This window comes from Phoenix dactylifera, chromosome 17 (genome assembly GCF_051530095.1).
Source record: "Phoenix dactylifera cultivar Ajwa chromosome 17, Ajwa_hap1_PhDact_Kaust_v1.1, whole genome shotgun sequence".
Lineage (NCBI taxonomy): Eukaryota > Viridiplantae > Streptophyta > Magnoliopsida > Arecales > Arecaceae > Phoenix > Phoenix dactylifera.
In genome coordinates, this window is record NC_143206.1 from 18,912,553 (window position 1) to 18,931,636 (window position 19,084).

Sequence of the window (19,084 nt, forward strand, 5' to 3'; positions counted from 1 at the left end):
AAACAAATCTTGAAACAGGGGATGGCCCACGAAGGGGCTTCGGATGGTTGATCGGGCGGGAGGGCATGCCGGTCACCAAGGAGAGGAGGAGGAGGGAGGAGGGAGGAGAGGCTCGGGGTGGCCCTAGGGGAAGGAATAGATGGGGTTTTATCGCCCCATCGTAACGGTCCTCCGCCGCGAAAATCGCGGCGGTCGAGCGAGATCCACGGCCGTGAATCGGCCGCGGATGGACTGGGAGGGGTGCTGCGGGATTCCCGCGGCGCCCTTGCCCCGTTTGCCCCCCCGGAGGAGCCGGAGAGGATCGTCATCGCGATCCTCTGTTCTAGCTCCTTTTCCTAATTGAATCGGGGTTGAAGTCGATGAGGGCTGCCGACTTCAGCCTTGTGTCTCACAACTGGGTTGCCTCCTATGTTGCCCGGCACTTCGGAGAGATCATATGGACATCGGTCGGAGAGATACCTCCTACTTTGTACTCTTTTCTTTCTTCAGATATGGCTGGATGTACTCACGTTAGAGCTATATGAAATGCCATTTTTATCCCCCAAAAAAAAAATATGTATGGTGTTTGGCATCAAACTGGTAAATTATCATGTTGAGCTATATGATGTTTGCTCAAGTTGCCAATGTGGATTTTTTAAATTCTTTGTGAAGCTATCTGGATTTTGTTACTTCCTAGCACTCTTGGTGTAATGATACACATCTGTGCTGTTTCTGCGCCATCTGTTTCGAACTCTTTAGGAAAGAGGACTCTACGATAAACTTAAAAGAGAAAAGTTTTATTGATTAATATAATCTTCTAAGGCTACTGCCCCATTCTTCTTAGAATTTGGAGTTACAAATCTATAATAAGAACTTGATTAGCGAACGTTCACAAAATATATTTGTGCTGCTGCATCAAATATGTAGTGAAAAAATGGAGACAGAGTTGCACCAAAGCAGAAAACTTTCTAATGGCCAACAAAGTCAGAAGAAAAAGAATTTAGCTTTGAACGAATTAAGAACTCTTAATAACATATATACATTGAAGCATATATTGATATTTTAGGCTTTCCTTCTCAGCAACAATAGTCTAAAGCATTGGATTTATGCTGGACAAAGGTAGCTCCTCGCCCTTATCTATTAAATTATTTTTAGGAGCAATCCCTGCAAGCCTTCTCCATTTTTTCTTCCTGTTTGCTGCTGAGTACAGCTTGCTTTTATTCACAAAAAAATGAGTTAGATCAAGTGAGGATATGTTATGCTGCACTTAGCTTAATATCACATTCATAGTTACAAGTTACAGTCATAAAGCTTTATAATATGAATATTTTGCAATCGGGATTTCCACGTTCCTGACTTTAGCAAATAATTCACACAGAGCATGACATGTAGAAATTCCAGGTGTGCATTGCTTTCCGAACATTTTCTTAGAGAACTATATATGTAGAGTTTGGAGAAAGGAAAAGAATGAAAAAGCAAAAGCACAAAGAAAACATGGTAGAGGGCTATGATCTTCATATATATATATATATCCTACATGCAAGCTAGGAGAGAGGAGAGAGAGTCGAGGATGACCCTTCCACACCCCACCACCAAGCCCAACCTTTTTCCTTTTCGTATGTTTGCTTACTGTTCCACCATTTTTTTTACCATTTCTCATCAAATAATAATAATAATACTATTAGGGCTTCCATGGACCCTCCCCCTTGTACCCGTTTCCTATCTCAACTTTCCATGCATGAAGTATCCACTCACCCCTCCCACTGATCCACAGCAATTCATTTAGAAACTTAGTGACTAAGGAAATCTCTCCCTCTCTCTCGCTCCGTCCCTCCCTCCCTCCCTCCCCGTATCAGCTCATTCAACCCTACCTCAGAAAATAAAAATATAAAAGCCACCACAGAAGAAAGGAAATAAATTCCCTCCTTTTCTTTTCTTTCTCCTTCTCTCTCTCTCTCTCTCGTTGCTTTCTTCTCTCTGAAACCCCTTGTGCGTGTGATTCTCCACCATCTATAAACCCCATCAACCTTTTGCAAAAAAAAAGAAAAGAAAAGAAACAAAGCCAAAAATAAACCCTCCATCCAACCATGGTTTTTCCATCTGTTCCTGTCTACCTAGATCCGCCTAACTGGAACCTGGTGAGTCCCCTCCTCTCCTCTCTTCTTCCCTTCCTTCTTTTTCCCCAAGTTTCAACTTATTCCGTAGCTTCTTCATCAATAAAGCATAAAAAAAGCCAGAAATATTCTCACACTTTTCTCTTCTTGAATATACCAGTAACCATAATTTCCTTTATCTTCTGTTTTTTTTTGTTATCATCAATTGATGTAGCAGCAAGCGCATCATCAGGCCGGGAGCAGCAGAGGTGGCGGCAGCGGCGAGGCTTCCCAGCTCCCTACGGGAGCGGTCGCACCGCGCCCGGAGGGCCCGATGGCTGGCTCGATCCGGCCTGGATCCATGGCGGAGCGCGCCCGCCTGGCCAAGATCCCCCAGCCGGAGCCGGCGCTCAAGTGCCCGCGCTGCGACTCCACCAACACCAAGTTCTGCTACTTCAACAACTACTCCCTGTCACAGCCCCGCCACTTCTGCAAGACGTGCCGCCGCTATTGGACACGCGGCGGGGCGCTTCGCAACGTCCCAGTTGGTGGCGGCTGCCGCCGCAACAAGCGAACCAAGTCCGCCGGCAGTAGCTCCTCCAAGTCTTCAGCTGCCGCCACCACCAGCGCTGCAGACCGCCAGGCCTGCGCCTCCTCTTCGACCTCCTCCACTGCCGCATCGGTCGGTATCGGCGGTGCAATCCCATCCAACCTCTCTATGCCGCCCCAGCTGCCGTTCATGGCTGCCTCGTTGCACCCACTGGCAGACTACGACGCGCCCAACATCGGGTTGAGCTTTGCCGGGATCCAACCGGCCGATGTGGTCGACTATCAGGTGGGGATCAGCAGCAGCTCGGGCGGTACTGGCGTTGGGTTGGAGCAGTGGAGGCTTCCGCAGATCCAGCAGTTCCCTTTCTTGGGAGGGTTAGAACCCACGCTGCCACCACCGGCACCAGCTCCTGGGCTTTTCCCTTTTGACGGAGAAGGTGGCGGGATCGTTGGCGGAGCGTTCGCCGGGCCGGTCCACATGAAGGCAACTGGCTCTGGGCTCATCACGCAGCTGGCTTCAGTGAAGATGGAAGACAACCGACGGGGGCTCAGTTTGCCTAGACAGTACCCAAGCGTTCCCCGAAATGATCAATATTGGGGCGGCGGCGGCGGCGGCAGCAGCGGCGGCGGCGGCGGCGGCTGGGCAGCAGACCTCTCGGGTTTCAACTCTTCATCAGCTGGCAATCTCTTGTAGTTCGTGGTAACCATATACTTGGAAGCTTAATTTTTTCAATGGCTTCACGGAAGGAACTGCTTGACTGGAGAAAGGAAGAAGCAACGGTAGCCGATTAGTACTACAAAAACCTTTCTGAACTTGCATCGATCGGTCTCAATAGGTCTAAAATGGTGGGTGACATCCGTTCAACAAGTTGTGAAAAACTTTAGAAACGGTAGGCAGCTCTTGTCTTTGATTTATTTTGGGTTGGTGTTTTCCTACGTCTTTTTTCCCCCGTATCTCATAGTATGGTTGCAAAAATGTGGTGCATGCGCAAGTTCATGGAACTTGGTATCTCTGACATGCAGAGCTAGTTGTTACAAATGAGCAGGAGCATTGTATTTCAATTGTTCTGGAATAGTTATTTCCTGTGAACATCAGCACTCATTGTTTTGTCATGTGATGATCTCTGTCAACAGTAGCACCCCAATAGTTTTACAAGTATCTCTATGCGAATTGTTCATTGAAGTGTATGCTTATTTATCAGATGCAATTATAACTAATGTGGATGTGAGAAGCAGGAGTTGTGTCTGCTCTGGTGTGCTCAAGCAGGCTTCAGCATTTCATTGACTATGGAAGCTGGAAAACATAGGCTTTCTCAATTTAGACATCATTTGGGAGTAAATGTCATCTATGTTAGTATAATTTGAATATGGATTGGTTTAGATTCTTTTTTGAGATGGTTTGGTATAGGAGTAGCCACGGTTTCGGCATTTCATGATCTTGCAACTTTAGTATTTAAAATAGCGCTCTCTCTCTCTCTCTCTCTCTCTCTCTCTCTCTCTCGCTGCCTATTCGTTCTTTGGAGTCTGGAAGGTGCAGCTACTCCCCACACTTTGGTATCTCTACCTTCACAGAAAACTCTAATTTGAGATGATGAAGCCTAATTTGACATAAAACTCTAATCTGAAATACTTCTCACAACTTTAAGATTGATGCAACCTACTTTGAAGCCTTTCCTGGTCTTTAAGTATGACCGCACGCAGATTAAAGCTCTGTTGCAGCATTCTTCTCATCTTTTTAACACATTGCCAACTCGCGCACTCATCTTTGACCAGCATTTCTTTCATGTAACTTTGTATTCATTCATGCGCTATCATGCATTGCACATTTGTAGTATTTTAGAGATAGATTGCCTGCAAACTCAGTTGGTCTATAACGTTATGTTCTGATCATTTGGAGGCGGAAAATTCCCTATTCCGCAATCGAACAAAAAAAAAAGAAGCCCTAGTATTACAGATCCCACCATTTCAATGTTATGTAATGTTATATTGAATCATCGAGTCTGTCTTTCTAATTCCACTTAGCATTTTGTAGGGCATGTTCTTATATAAATACATATAACATAATACGTACATACATTTATATAATGTATGTATATATATACTATGTCTGAATGTAGAGAGAGAGAGGAGGCGGGGAAGAGAGAGGGGGGCATGGAGAAAGGGTTGGGGGGGGGATGATCAATTATTTGATATATTTAAGTTTGTTTAAAAGATTAGAATTAGTGCTAGGAGGAAAGTATATATATTGCGGCCATGGACTGCATCTGTTCTCTTTAATCTCCAATGGCTATTTGTGCTCATCGGCTACCAAACCTATATTGATGTGCATACATGGACATCCCCACACACAAACAGGAGACAGAGCGGCAACCACTTTATTTGAGCAGTACGTTGTTGGATTGATTTGGGCTCTGCCTCGAATCACTGCTTTTCCTCACTTTTTTCCTCTTTAATCTGACCCATCATTTAGACTCTTATTTATTTACTCGGCCCTGTACCAAAGCCGCAAATGTGGTGACTGAAAAGAAGCCAAGATCTCACTAAAATCCATGCAGCCCCAAGAATCCGTTAGAATATGTAACCTAAGACCGATGCCAGTCGTAGAAGCATACCCTCACGCACACATGCACTGAAACAAAGAAAAGCAAAGAAAACAAAAAATACCAAAGAAGCAAAAGAATAGGGAAAGAAAGCGCAATGGTGAAATGCCCAAAGACACCCTCCTTTGTTTTTATGGGTCCGTGCCACAGGGAATCTGGGTTCTCGTCTGCTTTCGCGAGGACCAAGGCAGTCTCTCCCTTCCCCCACCCTTAGTGAGAATAAAGGCAGACTGCCCACGTACAACTAAAAAGGGAGGGAGGAGGGAGGAGAAGCGATATCAGTAGAAATGGAAACCTGGGGGAGAAATGAGAAGAGAGAGAGTGAGGAAAATAAAGCAAGGGAAAGAAAGGGGTGTATGAGTGGTGCAATCCAAAGGAGAAGAGGCTCGGAATTTCAAGGTAAATGCCAAGATGCAACCCTTGTTGGGGCTGCGAGCAGTAGCCCACACGGTTATAGAGAGGGGATGATCTTGGTGGTGGATTTGTGGGGTTACACCAAGAGAGAGACTAATAGGCGTGAGAGGGGGCCGGTCATCTTCTGTTAAGGGAGCAGCTTTAGCTTTATGAGTTGGCCCTCCTCTCCTTGGTGAAACAGGAAAGGAAAAAAAGAGAGAGATGGAGAGTGGGAAAGAGATTCCCATGCTCTCTGCTTCACGTTGCCTCGCATGAGCACCATCATGGCCGTCATCGTATGCGATCCGGTCTGCATTAGATTCCAAGTATGTAATATAGTATATATTATGCTTAACGATGGAGATCTATCTCCCTGTATAGCTCCAGGAGAGCTCACGGATGGTGGTCCGCGGTCTTTATCTTATGTACATTAGTTGTGTTGGTTTCTCTTTTCTTCTTCATATATGGGGTGTCGTGCCTAAGATGAGAGTAAGTTGTGAAATATAAAAATAAGGTGATATTAAAGAATGGAATGTAGCGCTGACAGTGTTCAGGTATTTCTCTGAACTGAAGGAAAGTATGCAAGAGAAATAAAGCAAGAGCAGCAGGAATAGACGAACTGTTTCGTGGTTGGTCGTGAAGCATGGGCCTGGCCTTAATTAGGACACCCTTTTATACACTAGGAAGTAAACAGATATATGGTTGTCAAGGGGTCTTAATTAACTACACTGTAAGCCGAGTACTGTTGTTACTGCACCCGAGCAAACCGGCAACCAGCACCAACCAGGTTCGGTGAATCATCTCTCCATGGGTTCTTCCTTGCATTCAAGTATCAAATGGTGTTTATATTACAACTATGTGCGGTTGTTGAGCTCCCGTATTGATTTCAGCAATGGACTGTTATGATTGTATGGATGTAGACAAGTGAGTATCTGCATTACAGAGAGTAAAAGATAGGAAATGTAGAGAAAGAGAGAGAGAGAGAGAGAGAGAGAGAGAGAGAGACCTTGAAGAGCTATTCAGTTCAATCAATAGACAGGATATGATTCAATCAATGAACTGACCTTTTATTTTACCATCCCGTATCTCTCTCTTCTGGCTTCTTGCATCCTAACTCTCTGCAAAGGTGATATTTTCGGAAGCTTCGATCAGAAGAATTCCCTTGCTATAATTACTAGCACTACGAAGTATTATTATATAGAAGCATGTGCTTAGTTGGCAGTTGACTCTCATTGTGACATGGATGTTCAGTTAGACGTTTTGTCCAACAGTAGAATCTTGTAACCTTTAATTGAATTGTCTCAGGGTTAGTCGATGAGAAAACAAATAAATAAAGGTGGCATATATCGATAGCAATCCTAAATTTTATTATCAGAATTCTTAATTCTTAAAGAGATTTGAGTAGGTGAAGGATGTAAAAGGGTTGCCTAATTATTTAATTTTTGGGAACATTTTATTGCTGTCCAAGGATGCCTTGAGCCAATTCATCGTTTTTAGCATGGACTAAGTATCTTCTTTCTTTCATTGAATATGAATATTTTAAGTCTAAGAATATTAATCTTGTTCATTTTCAGTAAGATCCAAAATCTTTCGTTGATTACATGTAATCTTTCAAATAATGGGTATGCTAGGCATGTCACCGGACCGCAAACTTAGACTTCAAATTAATACAATAGCCAACCATATATGAACCCTAATTAAGCCGATTTCCACTGTATATATAGGCCGGTATCGCTGATACTAAATTAGTTTATATAAAACTAGAACAAGTTTAATTGGATATATTTGGCAAAACTTGTTCAAAAAAACAAACTAACAAATCATAAAAACCTCAGTATCCAGCTTTTCGAGAACATACCGAAATCAAGTTTTGTAGTCTAGATTTGGCTGTTCAGCTGTCACTGTTGCATGCGACCTTTGGTTAGGTCTCCAAGTATCCTCAAGGAGCCAAAAGATTGGGATAACAAATAGAGGACTTAGACGTCAAGAACAATCAAAGCAAAATAGAATAAGGCAGGCCAGTCCAAAACAAGAGCTTTGTCGTCTCCACTACTGATTTGATGGTGGAATGTTGGATCGTGGGGGTTGCTTGGAAGGAGCCTTCACGTTGATAAGGACGGGGTTTGAGTGTCGAGGGTTTGTGGGGTTGATGGCACCCGCGAGCTTTTCTTCTGTTTATTTGCATGGCATCATCCCCACTATAATCTTGTAGGCCATGAGGCCGATTGCATGTGTGCAGGACAAGCAAGTTTGGAGGCAATCAAATATTCTTAGGCATATATCTTCTCATCTATTTAGAAATTAGTGGCTGCATGGCCTCTATCTTTTAACCCATCTACATTAAGTAGTTGATCTTTGATCACAAAGTTATATATGTTTTAGATTTGTTTTAGAGGTTTGCAAGAAAGATCGAGTACATACAATATCCTTTTCCTGATGTACAAATTTATATTCACCTTAAACTCGAGAGGTACAGGTCCTGAGTCCTAACACTGAGCGCACATAGCCCGATTGGCTCTATCAGTATTTGCTACGTGCACCAAGAAATCCTTCACTGCCCATCTCGGTTCATGTCAGCACGATTCACTCCACATAACCTTACATATGTGTAAGAATTGTACATCGATAATTTGAGAGAAGTTTCTTTTAGAATTCCTTATAAGCTATTGCCTGACCCAGTCAAAGAGCATCAAGATCTCCAAGAAATCTTGGCCGCTTTTGAGTCAAAAAGAAGGAACGTAGAGAGAGAGAGAGTCTGCCATGGCATTGCACTCGTCCTGTAACTTCTTACTGCTCAATGCTAAATCCTTTTCTACCCAAAAGTTAAGTATCGTATTTTTATGGCTTGGCTTGTCCTCTTGTGTCTGCTTGCATGTTTACTTTTTCTTGCGACAACCCTCTTTTTTTTTCCTCCTCTCTTTCTCTTTTGATGTTAACTTTTTTTTTTAATTTTTTTCCTTTCTTTTATGATAAAGATAGGCTAAAGGGGAGCCATCCGGCTTTCATTAATATAGACAAAAGAATTTATAACCCGGAACAGAGAACAAAATCACACAATGGAAGGGTCTTTTGTTTTCAGTTGGGGCATATGTATCCCACATTCGCACTCGATTACCATCTCCTATTTTATTACCATCACAAAGTTGGTCACCATGGGATTGAGATCGAGCGGTCAGTACTGTTATAGGATCACTTTTGGATCTCATCGCCCTAAAGTTTCTTTTGGTGCACCGAACCTGTCACGATGTAACAAGTTGGGCCAAGTGGACCCTTGTCATGGATGATGGGTGTGAAGGTCGGTGCCGTATCCTCCACATTACTTGGCTTCTGATCACCCTCTTGAACCTTTGTGGAGTTTGTAGACAGGGAGAGCTCTCGTGGCCCAACCAGCCACCTGGCAGCTGGGAGGACACATTTTGATGACAAAATGCTATGCTTAGCTGAGACGAGTGTGGATGGTGGGGTGGAACCACATATATTCTTGTCGGGTTCGACAAAGATCATGCATGCATATTCAGTTGCAAACTAATTAATTATACCAACAAAAATAGTAGTTTAAGATTGAAGCAATTAAATAAACAAGGAACAATAAATATATATATAGAAGGTGCATTATATTTTCTCAAGATGGATATGGTTGTAAGGAAAGCAAACAACCTTGCTGGTATTGTAAAACATATGATATAAGGACTAATGCATCGCAGGAGCAAAGGGTACAAGATAAGATTAAGTTCAACAGCAAGGCTGGCAGCGTGTCGAGAAAAGAGAGAGTCTTGATTCTCTTGACTCATTTTTTTTCATCCAATTATTGCTTTTCTTGGAAGAGTGTGGCATAAATAATTCGACATGATTGAGCTTTTAGCATTTTCTTTCTAACTTGTGAACAGCGCAATGTAATACAATTATGATGTTCTAAGGTTTGTCCGAGTGCGCGAAGATAAGTTTTTTCTATTCATGACTTTTACCCTGAAAAACAGTAATTTCCATTCCTGATTTTTACCCTGAAATGCATGATTCTCCGGTCTTTCTCTAATCTAAGTTGTCTTGTAAATTTTTGAACTTTCGTGGATCTTGTAACTTCTTGTTACCCCGGCATCAAATAACTTTTAAACCCAAGATACGCCAAACCAGACCGAACCGTCCGATTTGGCCTGTACCAAGCTAACCCGGTGCAAAATCGGGTCAGTTCGTTTATTAGAATCGATTCCGGCCTCAAACCGGCCGGAAAAGGCTGGAACTGGCTAGAACCGACCTTGAACCGGCCGAAACTGGTTGGTTTTGCTCGAACTCGGTGCGAACTGTCTAGTTTGTACTGAGTCGACTTAGATCGAAATCGGGCCCCCTCTCTCAAAGATATAATCGAGAGATGCTTAGACAAGGCCACTACGTTACCCAATTGATCGATCAAAAGGGTGACATACATCATTCCAACATGGTGAGGCAGAGAGTGACACAAAGGGTAAGCAGGCAGCGAGTGACACGGAGGATAAGAAGGTAGCTGCCCAGCACACCTAAAAAGAAAAACAAAAGGCACCTGTAGCCTCAATGGAAAGTATCGAGGAAGAGCTAGTTCATTGATCTGCTGGCTAGGAAGAAAATGGAGAACATGAGACTGCCATTTATGAAACACAGTCGTAGGGTAGTCTTCGATTCACCAGTGAATCCTAGTTTATGCATGCTATACAGGATAAGGGACCACGGTGCATGATTTGGTGGATCCCATGAGGATCTGATTGCATATAAAAGACAGGCTCCTTGAGGTCATTCACGAGATCACAATACAGTTGTAGATGACCTCATACGTAAACTAGGATCCATAGACGTATCATATTTCAAGTCGTATACTAGATCTTATTACTGCAGCCACAACAATCTATGATCCATACGAATATAGATATAGATATGGTACGTCTGAGGCATCTTCCGGTAGCTACTATCCTATGCAGTCTGGAGTATCTTATAGATCGGATTTTGCTGCAGATAGGCTCCTTTACAACTATTTTATCAGTCAGTTTATAAGTCATAGGACATCTCTCGGAGCTAGAACTTTAGCGAGAAATCCGAGAGTGCTGATAACCCGAAGCGCGTTCCTTATAGGATGAATATATAAGACTACAACGCTGCTTCGTTAGAGAGATGAGCTGATATGTCTTCAGACTGTACTAATAATCTGAATATCTACAAAAGGCATCGCCATTTGATGAGTTTTTAGATAATCGTATATATGTTGTACTTTAAATATATGTAATTGATTGTATTATTTTAAATTTTTACCTCACTACTTGATTTGAGAATATTTCTTGTTGCTTATTGTAGTATGCAACATCTCACTAATCATTTTATGTTTTGTATCATTTTGAAACAATAAAATACATTATTTAGGTTAAACTAGAATCATAAAAATATTAAACAAATATAAAAAATAAAAAATAAAAAATTAGACTTAAAATTATTGAAAACGTTTAAAAAATTTGATTACCAATTAAATCAACTTGAAAAATTTCCAAAAAAACGAATGTGTCGGTGTGGAACCAGCACTCCCAAGCGTACCGTGTGTCGGTACAATACCGAACTGATATTGTACCGACCCGTCCACCGACTGGTACGAGTCTCGGTACTGGTTCGACGGACCTTACTAAAACTTCTTATTCTTCCCCCCCCCCCCCCCCCCCCCCCCCCTCTCTCTCTCTCTAAAAAATAAATAAATAAATCTCTTTTGTTTTTGTTCTTTTGTTTTTTCTAAGGGAATTAACTCTAAAACTGTAGAATCATCCCAACATGTCATGCTTCACAGGGCCAAGCAATATGTAATTTTTACACATCTTTTGAACGATTCCATTTCTTTCTATGTAAACAAAGGACTAAAAAACATTCGACCATTTTGATCATCAACAAATGATCGAAAACATCACTTCCATTGTTCACTTATGCAAACTCAAAAATTTTGGCATTTAATATGCTTGGACTTGCTCCGAACAAGAACACTTCTTCCAACAACAACAGCATGACAACTGCCCTATTATTTAAAGTTGGATTACATTATCTTCGTTTAGCATATGCCTGGGTCTGTTGGTGGGCATTCCTTTCCTCGTCGAATGCACTGGAGGGAGATCTCAAATTGGAACCCAAATGATAGCATTTCCCAACATACTTATCAAGAAAAAAGAGAGTGAGAAATTCATCTGTTCTCACCCAAGGCTTGGGAACAATGAACATCACTTTTCTTGGTAATCATGACATGCCATTATATGGTCAAACCACAAAGGATAGATTGTTAACTGTGTGAACGAAGTGATGTAAAAGGCAATCCAGGATCACCCTTTCTCCACACCTGCATCAATTAATGCTTCGCGTAAACTCGATATCCAACACTTCAAATACTCTCATCCTTCTACCTACTTCAGTGCACCAATGATACTAATTCCTACTCTGTTCTGAGTTACTCCACTGTGGCGAAGACCAAGCCATTTGGCCCTTTTGGAATGACCGTAAGTGAAAGAAAGCAGCCAACGGTCCTTATCACAGCTAGTTGTGGCTGCCATCAGCTTTACAAATCGATATGTGCCATTCATCCGCATGACCCCTTAGTGATCACCAAGCTTCAAGTCATAGCGTTACTTCAAAATAGTCAGTTGACAATTCACCTGACTTCAAAGAATACAGACAACTTTTATCCAAACAAGGCTTTGGACTTGTACGTGACATAATTGTCGCAAGTGTTTTGCAGTAATCTTGCTTGATACTGTGAAAATATGCATCATACGCATATGATGTCTTACTATTTTACCTAACACAGTATCCTGACGTTTCACCTGGAGTAAATAAATCCAAGTTTCCATTTTCATTTCCTTCCACCAGCCCAGCATCAAAAAACTCAAAACAGAACCATAAACCGCCAAGCAAAAGAGGGAGAAAAAAAAAGCAGTTACATATTCAAATGATCGACTTTTATTAGCTGAGTTGCGAGCGGCATACCGATGAAGGCAGGCTGCATGGCAATGCGAACAGTAGTTGCTCAATCTATGCTTTAAGTCCAGAAATCATCAGCAAGTCTTTCCTCCTACCTGTCGTTTGTCCTGAATGGACCACAGGTGTTTCTAAAACTCCTATGAACTCCTTTATAGCCTTCAACCTGAATCATGATGGTCTCACTCTCACAGGCTGGTTGTAACAGCCACTTCATTGTATGTTCCTGTACTCAACAGGCGTATGATGATTTATTTGCCAATCACCATGGAAACTTTAGAAAAAGAAAAATCCAATAAATATTGCAGGTTTTTTGCCCAGCACTGCCAAAGAAGACCATGCAGTTTTCGACCATGTCTTATTATCAGAATCTTTATTGCATGATTTCATAACTTACAACAGTTGTTGGTGCAGTTCAGTTTCTTAAGATCACCCGGACAATAGCTTTCCTGGAATGAATTTCAAAATGTTTACCTGATACATACAATCAGAATCTGAATTTAAATCTTCAAGCTATTCCCTGTTTGTTCCTCCTGCCTTTCACTTGTTGCAATAATAAAATAGTTGATCGAACCCCCAGTTCCGAACTGGTCATCAAATTTGAGACAAGCATGGAAGGCAAGTTTAATCAACCATCCTTTTAAGCCAGCTGCAGCAGGACAGAAAAATCCAACCAGAAAAAATAATGAATCAAAGTAACTCTCATATATAAAAGAATCAAAGTAACTCTCATATATAAAAGAATCAAAGTAACTCTCATATCTAAAAGCTTTCATCAGTATTCCTTAAATAGACATTTGGTGAAACCTTAGATCCGGATCCCAATTTGGCAAAATCGGAGGCATTTTCTCCATAAAAAACAAGGATGCTACCTTACAACATGGACATAGTACATTCCATGGCTGACTCTTCAAGACTCGTTATCCTTCCATTTCCTTACTCTTGAAGGCTCTATAAAGTTACCCTCCCCAGCTCAAACATTACAAGAAAGCATAACTTAACAAATCAGACTGGCAGGTGATCTTCCACCTCCCAGCGTCCAAATCAAAACAACCACCCTTTTCACCACAACAAACAAGCCAGCAATAAAATACCTTATCTATCAAGAAAGGCCGCCAAAGATGGAGACCTTGACTGCTCCGCTCGAGTCTGTGCCTGTCCCCGTGCCTGGGACTGAGCCTGAGCATGAGCTTGCTTTTGCTGTTCCAGGAACCTGTTCATGCACTGAAGCAACTGTGCTGCTTTTCTTTTACCCCCGTCTGTGCCACTCTGTGCCAGTTCCTCCAATGGACCCATCACCCTGCAGTCCCATGCCTCAGCCAAATGCTGCTGCTGCTGCTCCCCATTACAATGGTGCACCAGAACAGCTGCGGCATTCTCTTTGTTCCTAGGTGACCCACTTCTTATAACCTCCACCAGCACGGGCACTGCCTCATCAGCCCCAATTGCCAAATTCCCCTCAAGATGGCTTGACAGGATGGCCAACATAGCAAGTGCCTCATTCACCATTCCTCCTGGCTCTGTCAATAGTCCCATGGGTGTTGGAACCACGCGAGCGCTCACTGACTTTCCCTTGTTATCTTGGTATATGACCAAGTTGAAGAGTGCTGTTGCTGCATCCTTCTTCCCTCGTTGGCTGCCATCACTTAACAGCATAACAAGGGGTGGGATTGCCCCAGAAGCCACAATTATTACCTCATTCTCATCAACAACTGAAGGCTGAAGAGGGTGGCTGCAGCATTCTCCCATGCTTCCATGCTGCCCCTCTTTAACACGTGAACTATTTCGGGCACAGTCCCTGAGGAGATTATTTTCCCCTTGTTCTCCTCGCAGATGGAGAGGTTAGAAGAGCAGTAACTGCATGCTCCTGGGTCCATGCATCAAATGTAGATGGTAAACTCACAAGAAGAGATATAGCCCTGGCCTCAGCTATACAGACGCAGTTGTCAGCATGCGCTTGGCAAGGAGGCGAAGCTCGCCGGCAGCTAATCTTTGGTCTTCAATGTTTTGGGAAGATAATTTACAGAGAAGTTCAATAATTTTGGCACATTCACCCAAGAAGCAGGCTGAGCGGAGCGCTTAGGTGGATCCATGCCATTGACCTCGCACCACTGAGCTATGAAGCTGCAGAGGACATAGTTTGGGGTTAAGGATGTGTTGGGGAGCTTCTGCTGCTTCTTCGGGCATGTATCATGGCCAGCCTCCAGCCATTTCTCAATGCATCGCTGGTCATAAGTCTGTAAAAATAATGTAAATATATGACTGGAAACTTTGAAGCATGTGAAAAGTGCATGCCAACGGAGGAAAAGATGAAGAATCATTCAAAGACCTGCCCGGCGGCCACAGTTACTGGATCTTTCATCAGCTCCAATGATATGGGGCAGCGAAAATCATCTGGAGTGACAGGAATTTTGGACTTCTCATTGGAGGGAAGAACCTTGAGATCTGCTGCTATTCCTATTTCTGCATTCTGAGTCTGCACGAAATCTTTAATAATCTTCAATAGCATTGACAACTTTTCGATGATCACTTGGGGATCTCCACCATTGGCAACAACAATTTCATGCAATGCAAGTGATTCTTCTTTGAGATCAGATATGGTCATTAGCTGTAACCTTTCTGCTAATCTCCTTAGGACAGCTGGTTTCACATTAGCATCACTGCTCATACTGTAAACAGATAAAACATCATTGTAAAGCTCATCATCAGGTGTCTCAAACTGTTCTTTGGCCCTTTTGAACTGAGTATGGACAAGTTCAACCTGGATAAAATCACATACTCATTAAGCATCACTTAAAAAAGGATCTGGGTCTCCAGTCATTGCAAAAGTGCGGAGGGAAAAAATTGAAATTACGAAACCACGTCAAGCTCCGTAGGAACAAGTGTTTGCCGATAATAATGTTAAAAGGGAACATGTTTCTTAATGGATGATTCTACCTGTTCTCTAACTTCATTTGATATGTCAAACTCATCCAAGGAAATCTCACGCAACACTTGTTCCAGTTGAGCAGTAACTTCCAGGAACTTTTTCATTATTCAATCCCTCTCCAGAACCTGCAAATATGTAGACAGATATCGGTGATTATGGCATTGCACCAAATATGCAACATGCAAGCGCAAGCACACAGAGTAATCTTACAAACACATCATCATCTTCTGTTCACGCTTCCCTAATCAGAGGGTAGTTCACACAATCATGAGTTACACATTGAAATTTAGCATGTTTACAAAAGAGAGGCTGATATCTCCTTTCATAAGCTTCAATTGCGAAAATTACATTCACTAAAAGTCTGAAAGATGTTGCAAGAAGACATGCAAACCAGCACAAGATAGTTAAACAAGGAACTCTATGCACGCCAAAATGCCATTACAAAGCTTAATCCATGCCCACAGCAACAATCACAGAGCCTTTGTTTCTGATACCGTATGATCATTTTAAAAGACAAAAAAGGGGAAATTTGTATGACATGGAAACAGTCTTTTCATGGTAGGAAATTGTAGCTTCTAGCTAGTCAAAGATGCATCTGTTTGAGTAAATGTGCTTGACAATATATAACTATGTAAGCCACTAACTTGCACCTTTCATTCTATATCATGTGCTTTTCTTTAAGCTTCTGATGGCCGTTCAAAAAACTTTCTTAACGATGTACATTATAACAGAAGATGAGTCGCAGAAAAAGGTCAGATATCACGAGACACTAGATTAATGCCCAAGCACAACCCTTGACCTACCAACCTATTCAATTAAAGAATGACACTCCATATGCAAGTCAAATAGTGCAACAGTTGCCACACAGCACAGTAATCCAAGCTTCAAAAAAAAAAGAGCCCTTTAACATTTTAACATTTTCCTGAAGCAAGCTTTACATAGACATATAAATTTCTAAGCCTGAAAAGATAGCATTTCAATAAATCCACTGTCAGGGAGACTATCTTCATGATCAAAACATTTCCAGAAAAGAACCATAGAAGCTCCGACATTATGGCACTCTGGATTTACAGTGGACTCACAAAAATTCGCTCAAATTTGATAATCTAGAAGACCCCAAATCCAAAATCAGGGACACAAAAGTTGAATTAATATGAAATTTTGTTGTTACATCCAGAATCAAGTTTCGGCATCCTTCGATGTCGACCTGTTTAAAAGATTCTTCTGACAATTAATCTCATCTTCAACTTACATCACCATTTTTGATATTTATAAGTTGTCCTGGACCGGATTCAAAGTCGAAATCTATGGAATTAATGCCATCAAAGGCAATGGAAACACTACAGAACCACAACATGAAGTCTTCTCTCCCTTGAAACTACATAAGTTGCAGTCTAGATATCACAAGATATACAAATTTTCAGCCAAAATACCTCCAAAGATCGGCATCAGCTGAAAACCCTAGATACTCCCGACCCTAGTTGCAGCGAGCGACAATTCAAGCAAAAGCCAAGAACCCCTTTTTTCTTTGCTGAAATGGAGACGCTTTCAAAATAAAAAAGAAAGAAAAAAATATCAGATCGATCATGACCGAATTCAAAGTAAAAGTATTTTTTTTTTTTTTATAGCTGAAACAATCAATACGAAGATTTCAAGAAAAGAAAAGATAAAAGAAGCCGCATTCCACGGAAAAGAGAAAAAGATTAACTGAACAATACCACGGGTCATCGGCATACCAGGAAGATCTTGCTCCCTTCGCTCCCCAGCCGGAGGAGCTCCTTGGCCGAGTCGAGAGCGCGCTTGAGCGGGGCCAGCGACCGTGCCGCCCGATCGGGGACGGGGTCCTTTCTCTCCTTGAGCTCCTCCAGCATGGGCGGCGGCAGCTTGATCCGCCGCGCCAGGTTACAGAACTGCTTCTCGTACGCGTTTCGGTAGTCGGAGACAGCCGGGATCTCTTCCACCGCCTCCACCAGCTTCTCCACCACCGCCACCGCCTCGGCCCCCGCTGCCTCCGCCACTGCCGCCCCATTATCTTCGTCCTCCATCGCTCTCGCTAACAGCAGACCGCCGCCGGATCAGATCGGGCTCTGCTCCACCGACCAAAATCTATAGACCGATCGAAATCGACGTAGAGATAGAGGGGATTGCCCCCGAGTTCGGGAAGGCACCGGAAAGATTATGGCTACGAGAGGGTTTGCATGCCGAAAAGGGAGGGGAAGAGGAAGAGCAGCAGGATCAGCTGGTTTTTTTTTTCTTTATTTATTTTTTTAAAAAAAATTTGTTACGTGGAAATTCTTTCAATATTAGAGGTGGCTTTTTATAAAATATTTGTTTTGTATATTTTTTTTTCCCTTTTTGTGTATCCATATCATCACCGAGAAAAATAACAGTTTACCACCAAGGTGGTAGCACATTAGGAACAAGGCTTTGATTTCACCAGAGTGGCCCAGGCTTGAAATACACGGGCATCGATTAAATGGAGGGACCTAATGCTCCCCGCCTGATTGGCCCACAGGTAATGTTCTCCTCGCCTTCCTTCCCTTCTCTTAAGCAAAAAAAAAGAGAAAAAAATAGAATTAAAATAATTAAAATATTTTTAATGGTTGTATATATAAATAAAAATTATTTATTATATATATAATAATAATTTTGCAAGGTCTAAGAAGTTGCTATAATTTTATAGGCGCGAGATTTTGACATCGAATCATTAATATACGGTCGATAAAAAAATGGCACGTATACCATTACATATTTGCTGTACGTCGAGTTGTACGGTTAGTACGATAAGAATATAACCCATGCAAATCTAAATTATCCCGCGAACATCGATATCGCTGGATCTGTATAGTGGCTAAAATTTTTGGTGGGCTAGAAAACACTTTTTGACTCTCTAAAAGTACTTTTAAAAAAAATAGAAATATTTATTAAAAAAATTAAAAAATTATTTTTGCTTTGCAAGAAAGCTAACACAGCTTCTTGAGAGAATTTCTAAAATGGAGCTTATTGGAAAAAGCTTTAAAATTGAGTTTCTTTGGAAAAACACTTTTAGCATGCATCGTAAAGCTTTTGATTTATATTTTTTTTTTGAATCAAATACCCATGATAAAATATTATAATTATAGAAAATGTCCCTTTATATTACAGAAATCTGCAGAAGTCCCAACAAAAAAAACAAAAAACCCAAAAATTAGTTCCAAAAAATATTATATTAATAAAATATTAATATATAATGATAATAATTATAATATTTTATATATTTGTTATTATATTATACTGTATATATAATATTATATTACATTATATCATAATACATTGATATGTTATATTATATAATATCAAATTATGTTATATTTTTATGTTATAGTATACAATATTATATTATTATATTATCATAATATTATACTATATTACAGTAATATTATATTATATTATATTTTTATGTATCAATATAAATTATATATTATTAGATTTTGTTGTATAATACTATGCAATATTTTTTATGGTCATTTTGTAATATCAAAAATATTTTCTCAGTTTGCTTATCAAACATATATGAAAGTTTCATAACACTTTAG

At 41.3% G+C, this 19,084-nt stretch overlaps 2 protein-coding genes across 3 annotated transcripts; one reads left to right on the top strand and one right to left on the bottom strand.

Moving 5' to 3' along the window:
• The first annotated feature begins 1,687 nt into the window (after positions 1-1,687).
• LOC103699288 (dof zinc finger protein DOF3.6-like) lies at positions 1,688-3,961 on the top strand. Of its 2 annotated transcripts, none has more exons than XM_008781324.6 (2): positions 1,688-2,117; positions 2,308-3,961. In XM_008781324.6, the coding sequence occupies exons 1-2, from the start codon at positions 2,067-2,069 to the stop codon at positions 3,313-3,315; spliced, it is 1,059 nt and encodes a 352-aa protein (XP_008779546.3). In that variant the 5' UTR covers positions 1,688-2,066; the 3' UTR covers positions 3,316-3,961. The 2 variants fall into 2 exon arrangements, with proteins under 2 accessions (XP_008779546.3, XP_008779547.3); XM_008781325.6 differs by having other exon boundaries at positions 2,311-3,961.
• Positions 3,962-13,405: 9,444 nt separating this feature from the next.
• Positions 13,406-17,747, bottom strand: LOC103721975 (U-box domain-containing protein 13). Its single transcript, XM_008812370.6, is given in 8 exon segments — positions 13,406-14,298; positions 14,301-14,426; positions 14,429-14,533; positions 14,536-14,646; positions 14,649-14,817; positions 14,910-15,341; positions 15,518-15,634; positions 17,246-17,747. Coding segments are annotated over 8 exon segments (1,992 nt in total). The 5' UTR covers positions 17,555-17,747; the 3' UTR covers positions 13,406-13,675.
• Between the last annotated feature and the right edge of the window lie 1,337 nt (positions 17,748-19,084).

Bases quoted from the DNA above. Each gene is read 5' to 3' on its own strand.
- LOC103699288 (XM_008781324.6), top strand. From the start codon at position 2,067: ATGGTTTTTCCATCTGTTCCTGTCTACCTAGATCCGCCTAACTGGAAC. The intron at 2,118-2,307 runs GTGAGTCCCCTC...CAATTGATGTAG, and splicing joins ATCCGCCTAACTGGAACCTG to CAGCAAGCGCATCATCAGGC.